Below are 15172 nucleotides of genomic sequence, written 5' to 3'. Positions count from 1 at the left end.
TACAAAGCTGGGAACTAAATGTCTGAAAAGTTAATTGTCTTGAATTTTATAACAGTGCTTTCATCACTCAAGCATGGCTGAAGGTCACCACAGATTTGGCCACATCAACATATAATACCTTGTCTGCAACTATATAGCAGTGACTTGTAATGGAAAACATGAAGCAGCTTGACTCACTGAAACAAGTAGAAATGTTTAATACATGTTGCGAACTTGTAAGCCACAAATATATGCTGGGGTGGAGGGCTGGAGAGATGGCATAGCAGTTAAGAACACTGGCATTTGCAAATAAAGCTGTTTAGGCAAAAGGGTATATTATATGATGAAACACTACAGCTTCCATGGTGAGATCTTTTTCTTTTTGGGGAGCAGGGGCTGGAGGTTGCAAGGGCAGAGGGCAGATATGGAGCGACAGGGAGATTGTAGGTTTGGGGTACATGGTGTGAAATTCAGAAAGAATCAATAAAAAATTAAAAAAATAAAAAGCACCAGCTGCTCTTCCAGAGGACCCAGGTTTAATCCCCTGCACCCTCATGGCAGTTCACAACTACCTGTAACTCTAGTCCTAGGGATCCAACTTCTGGCCTTTACGAGCACTGCATACATATGGTCTACTGATATGTAAGCAGGCAAAACATTCATACACTTAAAAACAAAACAAAAACCCCAGATATATGCTAGGAACTTTTGAACTGTTATTGTCAAAACAAAAATGACTCTACATCTATATCCATATAAAGAGACTGAGACTAGAGAGACAGACGTGTCATTTTGATTCTATTTTTGCATTGGTTTGATAATTTAGATTCAGAGTCTAAGCAGTCCTGGGATCATAGGTTTTAACTGCATTTGAACTTCACATGATAAATAGCATGAATGTGACCAGTAGCAACTTATAAGTTGCAACCTGTAAGTAAAACTACATTCAAAGGAGAAAAAAATAGCTTGAAATATCAGGGCAGTATATATTTCAGCTGCAGCCTTAGTTGCTTGATGCCTGTTTTATATGTGACAATGCCTTTTGATCATATCAACTCTGAACTCCTTTCTCTAATTTGTCCGGGATCCTCTCTCCTTCTCCCAACTTTATATGTCTTTCTGTTTTTCTTAAAATATACATAATGTACCGAGTTCAAGTACTGTTGTCCATGTGCTCATGGTATAGGGTTGCCCACTGGAGCATGAGCAACCTACCAGGGGCCACATGTCTGAAAACAAACAAACACTAACTCTCCCCAAATAGTGAATAACTGCCTGTGACTCTTTTTTGATCCCCCATGAGCATAAATCCAAGAAATATAAACAGCTTGCAATATAACCTCCAAGTGAATAAATACAGTTTTGCAAGAATATTGGTTAGAAATCTCTTCTCTTCCTAGTTGATGAGAGTAAACCACTTTCCCACTACCTACAGAACATTCTTGGCATATAAGGATCCTCAAAGCAGTGCTATTATATAGAAGAATATGCATCTAAACACAGCCATCTCCTTGAGCTCACCAATTTACAAAGAACAATAAAAATGAGAAAAAGGTGCTTTGCTTTTTATATTGTATGTCTTTTTATTTGCATTTCATTATTGTGACTAAGTGGTCAATTTATTACCTACAGAGGCAGTTTTAAGCTATCAGAGACCTGAATATGCTTTTTGTATTTGGTGTTGTGACTACCAGTCTTGTTCTTCCTCCTGAACCACCCTGTCCTTAAGATACAGCACATACTTGGGTGTTAGCATCCTATTATCTCTTCCTTCTTTCCTGGAGATAAAACTTTAAATAGCTTTTTGCTTGTTTGATTTTTTTTTAGAGCTGCCAGGCTATTGTTTGGTAGAATTATTTAGAAAATCAACATCCCTAATGGCCAAAGCAGCTTGTTCCCACTTCTCTGCCTCTATTATTGATTGATTGATTGATTGATTGACTGAATGAATGAATGAGAAACTGTTCACGCTGGAAATTATAGATCAGGTTGGATAACTTGTTACATATAGAGTTAGTAGAACAAATCATATGACAATCTATAATCATGCAGAAAATTGCTGAAATGTTTGATGCCAATCAACGGTCTGTGTGAAGGGAAAAAAAAAATCTTCCAGAACCCTTTAATTCATTCCATGAGAAGACTGTAAGGGCAGGCAGTGGAGGTATCAATGGCATTATCTACAGAACAGAAACTAAAAATACTAAAGACATTGTATGATGAAGGAAATAAGTCAGCAGATATCACATTGAGCTAAACTACACTGTCATACTTAAAGGTTACGTTTGTTTTAGTAAAGGTCATTTATTTTGATTCTGAGACCAGGTTCTACTACATGGCCTAAGCTGGTCTTGAATCCTCCTGCCTTAGCCTCCCAAGTATGTGATTACAGATATGCTCCACCACTAAGTCAATCTGTCTCAACTGCCAGCCCCTCTGCTGAGCCTGGTATTAGTGTCTGTTGGTCTCCAGTCAACATCGTTATCTGGCTGAAAAGCTATACTGGGCATGATGACACCCTTCTAACATACATGACCATACTGAATTCTCCTACGAAACATGGAAAAAGAGATTAACTCCACTTTACAGATAAGGACTGCAACTCAAGGCATCTCTGCCCTGCATTGCTCAGCCCCACCAAACACATAGCCTTTATGTAGATCACTATTTGTCAAAAGTCTCTTTCTCTAATTTTCAACTGTGCTAGAAAGAGGACTCAGGGGACCCCATCTAGTGCAAATCTGATGCCCACAAAGTTCAGAAGACATTACGTCTGAAATTACAAATGGTTGTGTGTTTCCATTTGGGTACTGGGAACTGAAACGGTTGTCCTCTACAAGACAAACACATGTTCTAAATTATTGAGCCATCTCTCTAGCTCCAGTTCTTGCAATAGCGTTTTACTTTAACTTCTTTGTTTGTATTTCTTCCACCGTCTAAAGTTCACATCTTGCTTTCTTTTGAATTCCCACATCCAGAGGAATGGCAGATAAGTAGACAGCAGGTGCTCCTCACAAAGTCTGTAGAATTACTGAATGAAGGTGGAAGACTTGTGGAAATGGAAATATTTTTAAAAACATAAAAATTAATGCATATTATTATTTTATTTTCATTTTGTTCTTGAGATATAGCTGTTTGGCTCTGCAAGCTCACTTATATTTCTAGATTATGGCAGATTCTGACTCAGGGAGTGGCATGCTAGCCAAGAACAACGCAGAGACACCATGGTGACACAGACTGAAGGGCAGTGATCATGGCTGCAGGCCGAGTGAACTGGCTGTATTACTGGGTTGCTAGGAAGTCAAGTTCATATCTATGTTATCAGGAAGCACTCTGCATAAGAAACCCAGGCTTCCATCTCAATAATATGAGGAAATATGAGTAGACACCTGCATGATTAAAATATTAATGCTGGACCACGTTTCCTTCCCTTTCTGCTTCCAGGAAGTCCTCACCATGGAAACACACTTAACACTGAAATTTCTGTGTCTCAGATTGCCCTGGATAAAGACTCTCAAACAGAAATGAGAAATCCTAAGTATTTACAAACAGCTCCAGAAACAGATGGAAACGGATACTGTAAACAATGGATCTAGAAAGGAAAAAGTCTAATTTTCTATCACCAAAATAGAACCAAAAGTTGAATGCTGGTTACATGGTAACCTGATTAATTTTTGTTAATGTGGTATAAACCTAGACACACGTAGGAAGAAGAAAACTCAGTTGAGGAGTTGCTTCCATCAAACTGACCTGTGAGCGTGCCTATGAGGCCTATCCTTGATTTATTTGATGTAGGAGGCTCTAGCCCACTGTGGGCAGTGGCATTCTTGGAGATGTAGGCTCAGACAATGTAAAAAAACTATGCAGAGGGAGCAAGCCAGTAAGTAGTATTCTTCCCTGTTTTCTGCTTGAAGTTCCTGCCTTGAGTTCCTACCTCACTTCCCTCTATGATGATTATAAACTATCAGATGAAATAAACCCCTTGCTCCTTACTTTGTTTTAGGTAATGGTGTTTACTACAGCAACAGAAAACATGGTAACACAGGCAGTGCTCACTCCTAGGATCAGCTGGTGAGGCCTGGAGGTGGATATGCATTCCACTTCCCAGCTTTAGCCCAGATTAGAATAAATACCGTGAGAGAACCCTCCCAACTATAGTGTATCTGTGTAAGGCCTACCAGATAGAAATGAGATGAAGAGAAACACACCGTTATCTATAATAGTCTTTGTTTAGAGACAAAATGGGTCTCAGCCAACTGTAGAGGCTGGGGGATAACTGTCACCTTCAAAATCTTGGTCCAAAATAAATAATAAATAGGGTTCAATGTCTCTGGTAAGCTAAAGAGAAGCCACACCCACAAAATGTCATGAAGAAAACAAGAGGTAGCACTTGAAGCTCTAATAGTCTAAACTAAGTAGTAGACGGTGGAGCAGCTTGGGTGCACAGAGACTCCCCTCTGCTATACCCCACAACCTGCCAGCATGCTTGTTTCCTTTCCTCATCAAATGATAGATAACCTACCCAGGAATTGTGAGAATTTCATATTCTTTTTTAAGGAAGAGGTTGACTTGCAGTTTTCTGTGGGAACTTGTTCCTAATGATTAGAAAGTGTGTCCTGGTTTCACCACAATGGGTATTTTGGGGCATGAGCATTTCTGGTCTTTCTTTCAGAGGCAGGTAGTCATAACCCTAGCATAGTCAGGGTGTAGAGAAGGCCATTTCACCTCTGGCTTATCGTCAAGTTGGAAATATGATGAGACAAATTCAATACACTAAGATAAAGCCAATCTGCCTTCTAGAAATGCAAAATGTGACTTCAGACTGGCCTAGACTGGGTTAACATTTCTCCACACATTTTTCCTGTGTCCACTTGGGCTGTTGTTTCTTCACCTGTTTATGGTATTGACTGGGAAGTATAGATACCACAGGCTTTTATTTCAAACAAATAAAATCAAAAACCAACTAAAAGAAGTTAGAAGTACCACACACATGGCATGATCTTCCACTTCACAAGAGAAAGCCATAAATAGTATCATCTAAAGTCAATTTTATGGCAAGGAGAACCAAGTAGGGAGGGAACAAAGTGTTAATGCAGAGGACAAAAGTGGAGACAATAATTGACAGGGGAAAAGGTAGTCCTAAAATGGATATGCCACTCTTAAACAAGTCATGGGTGGAAATGCCCCTGTGCAAAGTGTCTTGTTTTGCAAAAATCTCCCTTCCCAGTTTGTGAAATTCTGATGAGAAAGGACAGAGAAGGTACATGCTGATAAAGTTTTGGAGCCCCAAGGATGCAGACAACATCTCATAGGCATTCCCCAAAGAATATGAAATCCAACCAACCAGACACAAACCTAATTATTTTCACTGACAAAAATAAGTGAAAAAAAAAAGACATTAGCATCAGAGTGTTCTCTACAAGAATGAGGAATGAGATCTGAGGATGGTGAAGAAAAAAATAAATGAATGAAAGTTTTTTTTTTTTTTTTAAATAAAGAAACACACCACAAAGGCAATAATTATGGACATAACCTAGGGCAAGATGACGAAGCCAGAGGATACATATCGGCTCTGTGGGATAGAGGAGGAACAGGAGAGCCTGAGCAGAAGTTAGCATTCAATTATCTTAATATAATAGAAATATGAATTACACCACAAACAATATGTATGTATATACACATACATACATATACCTATTTATTATTTTCTTCTTTATTCTCTAGAGACTTAGGAATTGAGGACCCTAAATAATTGTGCCACGTTTTTCTCTAACACATGCTTTAGAGGAATTTGGTGATGGAGATGGTGGTTCTTACTTTTTGATCAATGTATTTGTTGTCCTCAGCTGTGGGCTTCTTGGGGTTGTCACATGACGAGGAGGAGGCAGAGGGGAGGATTCTGAAGAGACAGCAGGTGTCCTGTTGCTGGCGGTCAATGAACTGCTTCATGAAGCTTTCCCTTTGTGAATGAAGCACACAGATCAGGGTTACTCAGAAAGTGGAACAGGAGGTGGCATTTCAGAGACCACGAGGCAGAAGATCACAAAAATCAAGATGTGTCCTACCAAGGGCGATGGTTAGATTTAATTATTGAATTATTTAACTTAGAGAAAAAGCTTCCCGAATCCTTGCAAACTCCTGTTTAAAGACATAATGTCCCTGAAAAAGCTTAAAAGCAAGGGTATCCAATAATTGATGGTGTGATTTGAATCCTACAGTGGTAATGAGATACTTTATTTTTCTCCTACTACTTGAAAGAATTAATTCATCTTTTCAAACTTCTATTCATCATAAAAGTCCTTGAGAGATAATTTTACATTTAAAGACTCGAAAGGAATCATCTGATCACCAAAATATGAAAAATTTAAATAACATTAGTGCAAGTAAACAGTCAGAAACTTAAAATCAGAGAAAGAAATACTGTCATGCCATCATGTGCTACTTGGCGACAATTTTGCCACCAATACGCTGAATGCAAATGGTGGTCCCATATGCACTGTACACCCAGCAATGCTATAAGCTTCATCATCTACATCAACAAATATTATGTTGACAAAATGGTGAAAATGTCCAGAACACTCTCCAGGTCCATGTCATGACCTTCTTTTTCTATCGGAATTTCAAGTGTTCTGGCACTGCACCTAATCTCATACTTCCCTAATCCCTCACCAAGATGTTTAAAGATAAATGAGTAAATAAATTTTAAAAAAATAGAAGCTTCTATATGATTGTGATTGTAGCTGGAGCTTTTTGAGTTATCTTTGGAAGACTTTCCTCTAATTATTAAAAGCAGGCAGTTCCAAGCACCCTAAGGATGCATTTGTTTAGTAGGAAGATGAAGCTAGTGCAAACGGAATCAGTGTGGGTGTAAATGTTATGATTCTTTTAACCAGTAGGAGGCAGATTACACTGTGACCAGATAGCTGTATAGCCAAGGCTGCTGTAACACAGACACCTCCTAGAGCTGCGTGCTTGATGTACTAGAAGATAAAGTGCTCAGATCGTAGTCTGCCCTCTTTCACCCTGAGCAAAGTCCGCCTCGTCTGTACTTGGGAGGTCTAATGACTGAGAAGTCTTCAGATGGAGGCAGGGACACAAGATTGTATCTCACCTGTTTCTTCTCTGAAGGGATTGCTCATGGGACTCAAAGGCTTTGTATCACAAAGGCAGGAAGAAGAACAGGAGATAACAATTTCAAACACAACCCCAATTATACCCACATGCCAGTCTGAGGTAAGCTTAGATGGTAAGCCATGTTGTGAAGAGATAAAGTCAAGAAACAATTTGATACCTGATCTTAGGAACTGTAAAATCTGAAGGAAGTTTTGAGATTTTCACCATTTGCGGTCTGTTTGGGAATTTTTCGAAGATTCGCAAGCGCAAAGGAAGTTTTTCTTTGGTATCCGCATTCGCTTCACTTTGCTTTAACTAAAGGGGGTCGGGTAGGGGAGAAGAAAATAGAATCCCATTGTAACCGGCAATTTCAGACTTGAGACAATAACATGTAATTACAAATAACACCGCTAGATGGCAGAAAAGGCCCACCATGCACATCACCCTGTAGTCCCTGAGATTGTTCTCTGAGTCCTAAAACTGAGTTCCAGGGAAGGACAAAGTTCCAGTTACCAGCAAACTAAACCAATTTAAAATAAAATGCAAAGGAAGGTTTTGTTGTTGTACTCTCAATGACAAGTCTTCTTTCACCCCACGCAACATCTTTAGCTTTTACTTACAATTAAACATTTGGATTTATTTTATACACAAACTGGCTTATAACTGAAGGGGATGTATTCATATCGGTACAAATTTGACTTCAAATAAGCTGAGGTTTATCTGGAGCTGATGTGGAGCTAAGAATCAATTATTGTCTTGAATTCAATCCAGGCTTGCTTATTCCTTCTTCCAATGCTGGTTTATTTTGTGAGTTCTCCTTACCGTCTCTTAAGAGGAACCGCTTTGTGGATTGCAGTGAATCTGCCAATAATTTCCCTATGTCTATCCTTCTCCAAACTCTAACACTGGTCTCACTAATTCACAAATGGGTTAAGAGGGCATTAAGGCCATTCACTCATGGCCCCTTACAAAATGTGCTTTTACTTTAAAATGATAAAGTTTAGATCAGGAAATTATCAGTAGAAGTCCAGAAAGCTTTGATAATCGGAAGGGATGGGTGAGATGATGATGATGACGACGATGACGATGAAGACAAAGACGACGGCGGCTGCGGCGATGGTGGTGGTGGTAAAGCTCTAGCCTAGCATCCAGGGCCACAAACCAAAAAGCACAGGGATCTTCATGGCATGAGAGTAATCTAAAAAGTAACTTTGTACATCCATGAAATTTTATGAAAAAGTAACTGACTTCTAATGGGCCATTAATATACAACTGGGGAAAATTTGCCAATGGTTAAGTAGGATCCAGAAGGAAAGAAAAAGCTGCTGACTTATTAAGACCGACCAGACAGCAAGGCAATTGGTGATAGCGGGCCAGAGACTGATACTGATGAGACTGATAGTGTAGGCAGGCACTTGCTCAATTGCATTTACTGACTCATTTGTTTAGATATTGTGCTGTCACTTTCAGAATCAATCCAAGGATCCAGATTCTGTGCAAAATTCTGAGGCTATAAAAATCAAAGGGTGACTGCATTTCCCCTCTCCCAGCGCATCACAACCCACTAGATAGTTGTATAAACAACTACCTAGAAAAATAATGTTTACTGTGGAAGGGATATGATCAGAGTGCTTGGGAACTCAAGGTAAGAGTGAAGCGAGAAATAAGAAAAAATAAGCCATGGTATTATTTCCTCCACCCTGACAGACCTCCCAGGCTGCAGAATGGCAGTGTGTGACTCAGGATGCCACGGCTGGTGGGCGGGGTCTAAGCTATGCGAGCTGAATTGTGTTTTCTGCTAATGTGAGACAGGGTGGTAAAGAGTATGTTAGTCGGACCATCTCATCAAAATGAGAATCCAGAGGTCTTCCTAAAACCCTCTCCATCTGTTGACTCCTTCCACCCTCATCGGAATCTCTATGACTGGACCTTCGTAAGACCTGTTAGAGTTCCCTACCGCCACGTTAGTTTCTTATTACCTATTCCAGGATCTTGTGGTTACAAAAATCTCAGTCTGAAAACGTGTCTATTGCTACTTTTAATACTTTAAAACAAAAATGGTCAAAGCCTTCCATTTGGACTCAAAGTCTCATTTCCTTCCTCTCCACCTGTGTAGCTTTAGTTATCTGGTGACCACATCACACCCTCTATAGACCCTCGTGAGCACAGCCCCTCATTCCAGCTGCATCTTCTGTTGCTCCATCTCTTCTTCCTTAAACTCCATGAACTTCTACTTGTTCTTGGGATTTTAGTTTCGCACACAGTTTTTCAGAGGATCTTTTTCTGGTCACCAAAGAGTTTTCCTTAGGAGCTCATAGCATGTTGAGCTGGGCCATAGAACATGGCTGTTCACATGGATCAAGCCAGTAAGAAATCTTCAGTTTCTTCAATGTTCGCTCTAGTACACGTTTTAACAGTTTTCTAGGCTGCTGTAGCAATTATCAAAAGGCTGGCACCTCTGTAAATCTGAAGCTACCAAACCTCCAGCATCAATGAATTAATTTTTGAATCAAAGCTTCCTGTGAGCACGGTGAGGGCTCACCACATCTTGACTTCCTGTGATTCTCTGTAGGGTTGTGGCTCATTCTTCCACCCTTATTTGAATGTCAAATGCCTTCTTCTCAGTGCTTGTCCTGAATCTCTCTCCTATTTCTCCAATAAGGAATGTAAACATCAGATTCAGGATGATCCCTGACACTCCTCATTCAGAATGATTAACTGTTTATTTCTGCAAAGGCCCAATTTCCCAATAAAGTCTTGTTCTGAAGCTCAGTAGGTTTGGGGAGACACTGTTTAATCCACCATTCACATCATCATTTTAAGTAGTTTTGTTTCACATAAGCCATGGCAAGTGCTTTCTCCAAGAATATGAGGCCTTGGGGACTAGGAAACTGATGGGGTTTGTTTCTTCACATTCATACTATCTGTATAGTGGTTTAACATGAAGTCAGTAGAAAAAACAAACAAACAAACAAGCAAGCAAACATAGAAAAACTGTCATCAAATAAATGACACTAAGTGGGTGACAGAGAGAAATTCTGTCACAGATTTTGTAGAAACAAAAGAACGCCTAGTAGAGTGAACAGAGGTGTAGAAGCATCTACGTATTAATTGGGCAGTTTAACTTTTCTTGTGTGGCATGTAGAAACCCCCATTTGCATAATGGACTGAAGTTAGACTCTTGTGGCATTTAACTGATCATGATGTTTGTCACTGAAAAGTCGACGAATGTCTGGAACATGTTTGTCACAGGCATGATGGGAATATATCAAATTACAGCTAACAAAGCCCTAGAACACAGTGATCAATACAGCAGGATAATAATATTTTTAAAGATCTCCTTGCTTTCACATTTTTAAAATGGATCTTTTAGAATTCTAATTTGCATTAGGGAATATTAATATTCCCAAGAGCACGTAAGCTCCTTCGGGGGCAGGATTCCGCTTTTAAATTTCCTTTCATAGCACCTCCCAGAGAGTGAAAATAGAATATGGTCGGGAACAAATTGAAGCTCAGCAGGAGTTGGTCATTGAACCACAACACTACAAAGAGCAGAGCTCTTCTGAATAACTCAGAAGGTTCTCTGGGTTTCTGCAAATCCTCCTTTTGAATGGTGAGAACCATGGATGCTCAGATATATAGTTGGGTCAGGAGAGAACAGAGAGAGTGGCTGCTTCCAGGGCATCAAGTTGGCTCCTGTAAGCAGGAAGAGCCCCTTTCCAGAAGTTCCATGAGCTCCTTTTTTTCCTAAGCACCTGCATGGGCCTGTTCTGGAAGAAGTGTGTATACCACAGCCATGCCTTCATCTCTATGGCAATGACATTTTTTGAGTCCTGACTGTAGACCACCCAAATGTTGATCAATAGAATGGAAAAACAAACTGTGGTCTGTTTAAACACTTGAAATGAGTGAGGTACAGCCTAATATAAAATGTGGTCAGATTTTATTTTGCAATATCTAGGGCAGGAAACCAGACATAACAAAAGAACATATATTAGAAGGCAAGGTTATAAGATGAACAAATAGACAACATTATTCTATATTGCTAATTTTCAGTGAGGTCAGTATTCCAGGGGTGTGGGGAGGGGTAAAAATAACGGCTGGACAGGTGTAAGGTAATTGGTTTCTAACACACAGTTGTCCTGGTATGTTCAGTTTGGGTATATTGTGTTTGTAAATATCAGCAAATAGTCTTATCCTATGTTTATTTCAGTGCATTTAAATATGGACAGTTGATACACTTAAACAAAGTCATATAACTCCTATTTCATCACCATCACAACTTTTACCATTCTGCCATCCCCAGTGCATAAGCCTGACCAAGACACAAACACAAGAAAAAGAAAAAAGGAACAAGAAAGAAATGGAACCTGATTCTCTAGTGTGGGGCATGCTGGGGGTGGGGAAGATAAGGTCACCAAGATCAGATAAAAGCAACTTCATGGCATTTTGAAACCACTCACAAAGATACTTAAAATTTGGTAAAATGATGTTCTACCTCTCATCCTAACCTTTTATTCTCTCTCTCTCTCTCTCTCTCTCTCTCTCTCTCCCACACATATTTTCTAAAAGCAAGTATTCTTTGATACAGATGAATGGCTAATATCAATAAAAGGACTAGATATGACTTTAAGATCATTAAACTATACCCCCTCCAAAGCAAGCTTTTAAAATAAAGTAATTATAATTTTAAATGTCCATTTAAAAATGTAAAAGTTCCAACGTCTTGAGAGGACAGCATTATAGAGGATGCTGAGATTTCTCTTCATGTTGAAGAATCTCATGTAAAGAATGGCACACAAGAGGGAGTTGATAATGGCTTCAACTGAACAAGAAGTCTGCCTGCACCCCACAGATCAGATGAGAGCTCCGTGACAGGCTCACACAGCAACAAAAAAAATAGTGCATATGCAAAAGAGAAATTACAATGACAGAATGAAATAAATTTCAAACCTTGAGCTTTTAAGAAATACACACACACACACACACACACACACACACACACACACACACACACATCTAAGCTGTGCTCTTCTGCAGCTCAGCATCTGTTGTGCTGAGATATCATTGCTGGCATTGGGTGGCTGAAAGTATCTGCTTTCCCAGTCCTCTCAAGAGAGTTCAGGCATAATTGCACTGCATGACACATACCCTGTTCTGCCTCATCGCTTCCATCTTCCCTGTTGCAGCCTGCGCTTTTTTTCTGCTAAGATATTCAAACAGTATTCGACCTGATTTCTTTTCAGAATACTGTGACAAATAGCTGAACTGGAGGAGTGCATTAATGTTAGTTGTAATTGGGGGGGAGGGGCGTGATTTTTTTCTAAAAGAAAATAACTTAGAAAATATCCAGACTTGTAAAATATTCTCATTTTCAAATCAAATCCTTGCTTGATGGGTATTGTGTCTGCATAGATGTGTGAGTTAGTGCAACTGAAGAGTAACTGTTAGCTGTTCAGGACAAGAAGAACTATCATACCATATTTACACAGGAATGAAAAGGGATCCCTCCTCTTAGCTATTAAATTAAAGTTTAATTTTCTGTGCATGTTTACCTGGTGATGGTGGTGCTGTCTGGCTTTTCTGCATCTACTCAGCAATTCAGAAGACAGAATTTTCATGAACCATACATCATTTTCCAAGGTGGTTTCTCTAACTAATTTGTTTACACAACTTTTACAACCCAAACTAATAGTTTCTGGGTTAAAACAGGTAGTGTAGGTAGATTAATAACCAAACCCATAGGCTTTTAATACAGCATTATCATAAATCCTTGATATAAAATGTGAAGACTACCCTGCTTCCCCTTGTCAGTGTAGTATGATGCAGCCACGAGAGGAACTTTTACTTTTGCTATTGTTGTGCCAAGGAAGTGTTAGTGAACCTCTAAAGACCAGTCAGATCTGATGCAATCACACAAGGGTCTTTATTTGAGCTAGCTTGGGCTCAGCCCACCGCTGACAGGCAGGACAGTTTTGGTGGAGAGGAGACCCAGACATCCATCCGGCAAGGTTTTATAGAAAGCAGAAAGTGAGGCATGAGTGTTTATAACCTGGCAAGCATCTAATTGGAGTGCTACTATGGCCTTTGGCATAATTGGCTAGTGCCGGGAGTCAAACCATAAAATTAACTTCTGCTTTCCTCTGCATTGGTGGTTGTGAGGCAGGGGTGGGCTTGTAAGCTAGGGGTACAGATTTGTTTGGGGGCATATATCTTGGAAACTGGAGTTAAACACAGGTCTTGTTGGGGGAACAACCTGTAGATGTAGGTCTTGGGAGGGGGGTAACTTGGAAACTAATGCTAAGTACCAGCCTATGAGTTTACCTAAGTTCAAACATAGCTCAGGTTCCCTAAAATGGAATCTGAACTTAGAAGATTTGGTCTCTCACTTCACTATAGGCAAAGGATTATCAATGCATACACACAGCGTGGCAATACTGTAGATGTTACAAATGCTTACTTAAAATATTTTCTACTAATTTCCTTACTTTAATAAAATCTTTAACAAATGCAATACTCACAAGGTCAAACTGGGGTTTTGATTACATCGGTGAATAAATTCAAGCCATCCATGCTAAATTGGAGGGCTTATTTCTCAGTTGATCTGTGGCTACATTTCTGTATGACGCCTATTACCCAAGAATGTTCACAATAATTTCAAAATATGAACTAATCAATTATATGTGGTATTTTCAAAAATTAATACAGATTTTAATTTTTATTTATATCAATATGTATGTGCCCATGCATGTGGTTACCCTTAAAGACCAGAAGGTGGCATCCAATTCTGTGGAGTTGTAATTAGAGGTGTTTGTGAGCCACCAGGTGCTGGGAGCTGAAATGGAGGGTCTTCTGCAATAGTAGCAAGTTCTCTTTAACTGCTGATTCATCTCTCCAGCTCCATTTACATGACAGTTGGCACCCTAAAATGCTCACAGCAATTTCATAGTGTGAACTAATGAATTGGATGTAATAGTTTTCTTTTCTATGTCCCCAAAAGTTCTGATTTGTTGTCCATCTGTCTATATAGCATGACTGGTGAAGAAGTTGGGAGGAGAGCTGTATGTTGGGAGGAGCCGGGCCACCAGGGACTGAAGTGTGGTTCTGTGCTTGCTGGTTTAAGAGCTCAGCAGAGCACTTAGAAAGGACTGTGGCGTTGACACCACCTTAGGACATCTCTGAAATGTGCATGAAATGTTAACTTTCATTCTTTTTACACTGAACTGCAAATCTTAGAAGATTTAAATGTCCTTCAGAAGGTCGCTTTGAACAACCATGTATAAAATATTTCCAGAAGCTTTTGTAGGCTGGTAGGAGAAAAAAGGAACTTCAAAAGAGTACACTTCCTTGTTATGTTGACTGCATAAATTGTTCTTACATTATTGTTCATTAAAAACCCATAAATGCGATTACTTATATGTTAGCGCATTGCTGATAAGTCAAGATTGCTTTTGTATGATTTTTTCTTACAAATCCCAACACCTCCATCTTACTAATAGGGGGGAGCCAAGATAAAGTACACACACACACACACACACACACACACACACTTACGCACAAGCATATGTAAAAGTATTTGTACAACTGCTGTCTCTTTTTTTTACATATATATAAAATACATAGTGTCATAGTTTTTGTCAACTTGACACAAATCCATACACACCTACATACCTTGGAAGGGAATCTTATTGAGAAATTGCCTTCATTGGCTTGGCCTATGGGCATGTCTGTCAGGGACATTTTTAAATTGCTAATTTATATAAAAGGCCCCAGCCCACTGTGCAGAGTACCATGCCTGGATTTTATAAGTAAGGCAGGTGAGCAGGCCAGGGAAAGCAAGCCAGTAATCAGCATTCCTCTCTGATCCTTTTCCTTTACCTTTCTGCCTTGGCTTCCCTCAGTGGTTGCCTGTAACCAGCAAGATGAAATAAACTTTCCTACCCAAGTTGCTGTTGGTCATGTGCTTATCACAGCAGCAGAAGAGACACAAATTGGGATGCATAGGCAATAACACATCTAAGAAAAAGGGGAAGAAGATGATCTGGAGTTGAGCTTCAGTTCAGTTCTCAAACTCTTAGAC

The 15172-nt window shown here is 39.5% G+C and overlaps 1 protein-coding gene across 4 annotated transcripts in view; it reads right to left on the bottom strand.

Moving 5' to 3' along the window:
- Nalcn (sodium leak channel, non-selective) overlaps window positions 1–15172 on the bottom strand; it is a 276023-nt gene that overhangs the window by 69840 nt on the left and 191011 nt on the right. For all 4 annotated transcript variants that reach the window (XM_076930524.1, XM_076930522.1, XM_034498721.2 and 1 more), the window contains 2 exons: window positions 7271–7407; window positions 5797–5938 (listed from right to left, as the gene is read on the bottom strand). In XM_076930524.1, the coding sequence (XP_076786639.1) occupies window positions 5797–5938; window positions 7271–7407 (279 nt within the window). The remainder of the gene's footprint in view (window positions 1–5796; window positions 5939–7270; window positions 7408–15172) is intronic.

The sequence above is a fragment of the Arvicanthis niloticus genome, chromosome 3, assembly GCF_011762505.2.
Source record: "Arvicanthis niloticus isolate mArvNil1 chromosome 3, mArvNil1.pat.X, whole genome shotgun sequence".
Taxonomy (NCBI): Eukaryota; Metazoa; Chordata; class Mammalia; order Rodentia; family Muridae; genus Arvicanthis; species Arvicanthis niloticus.
This window is presented reverse-complemented; position numbering and strand designations above follow the sequence as displayed.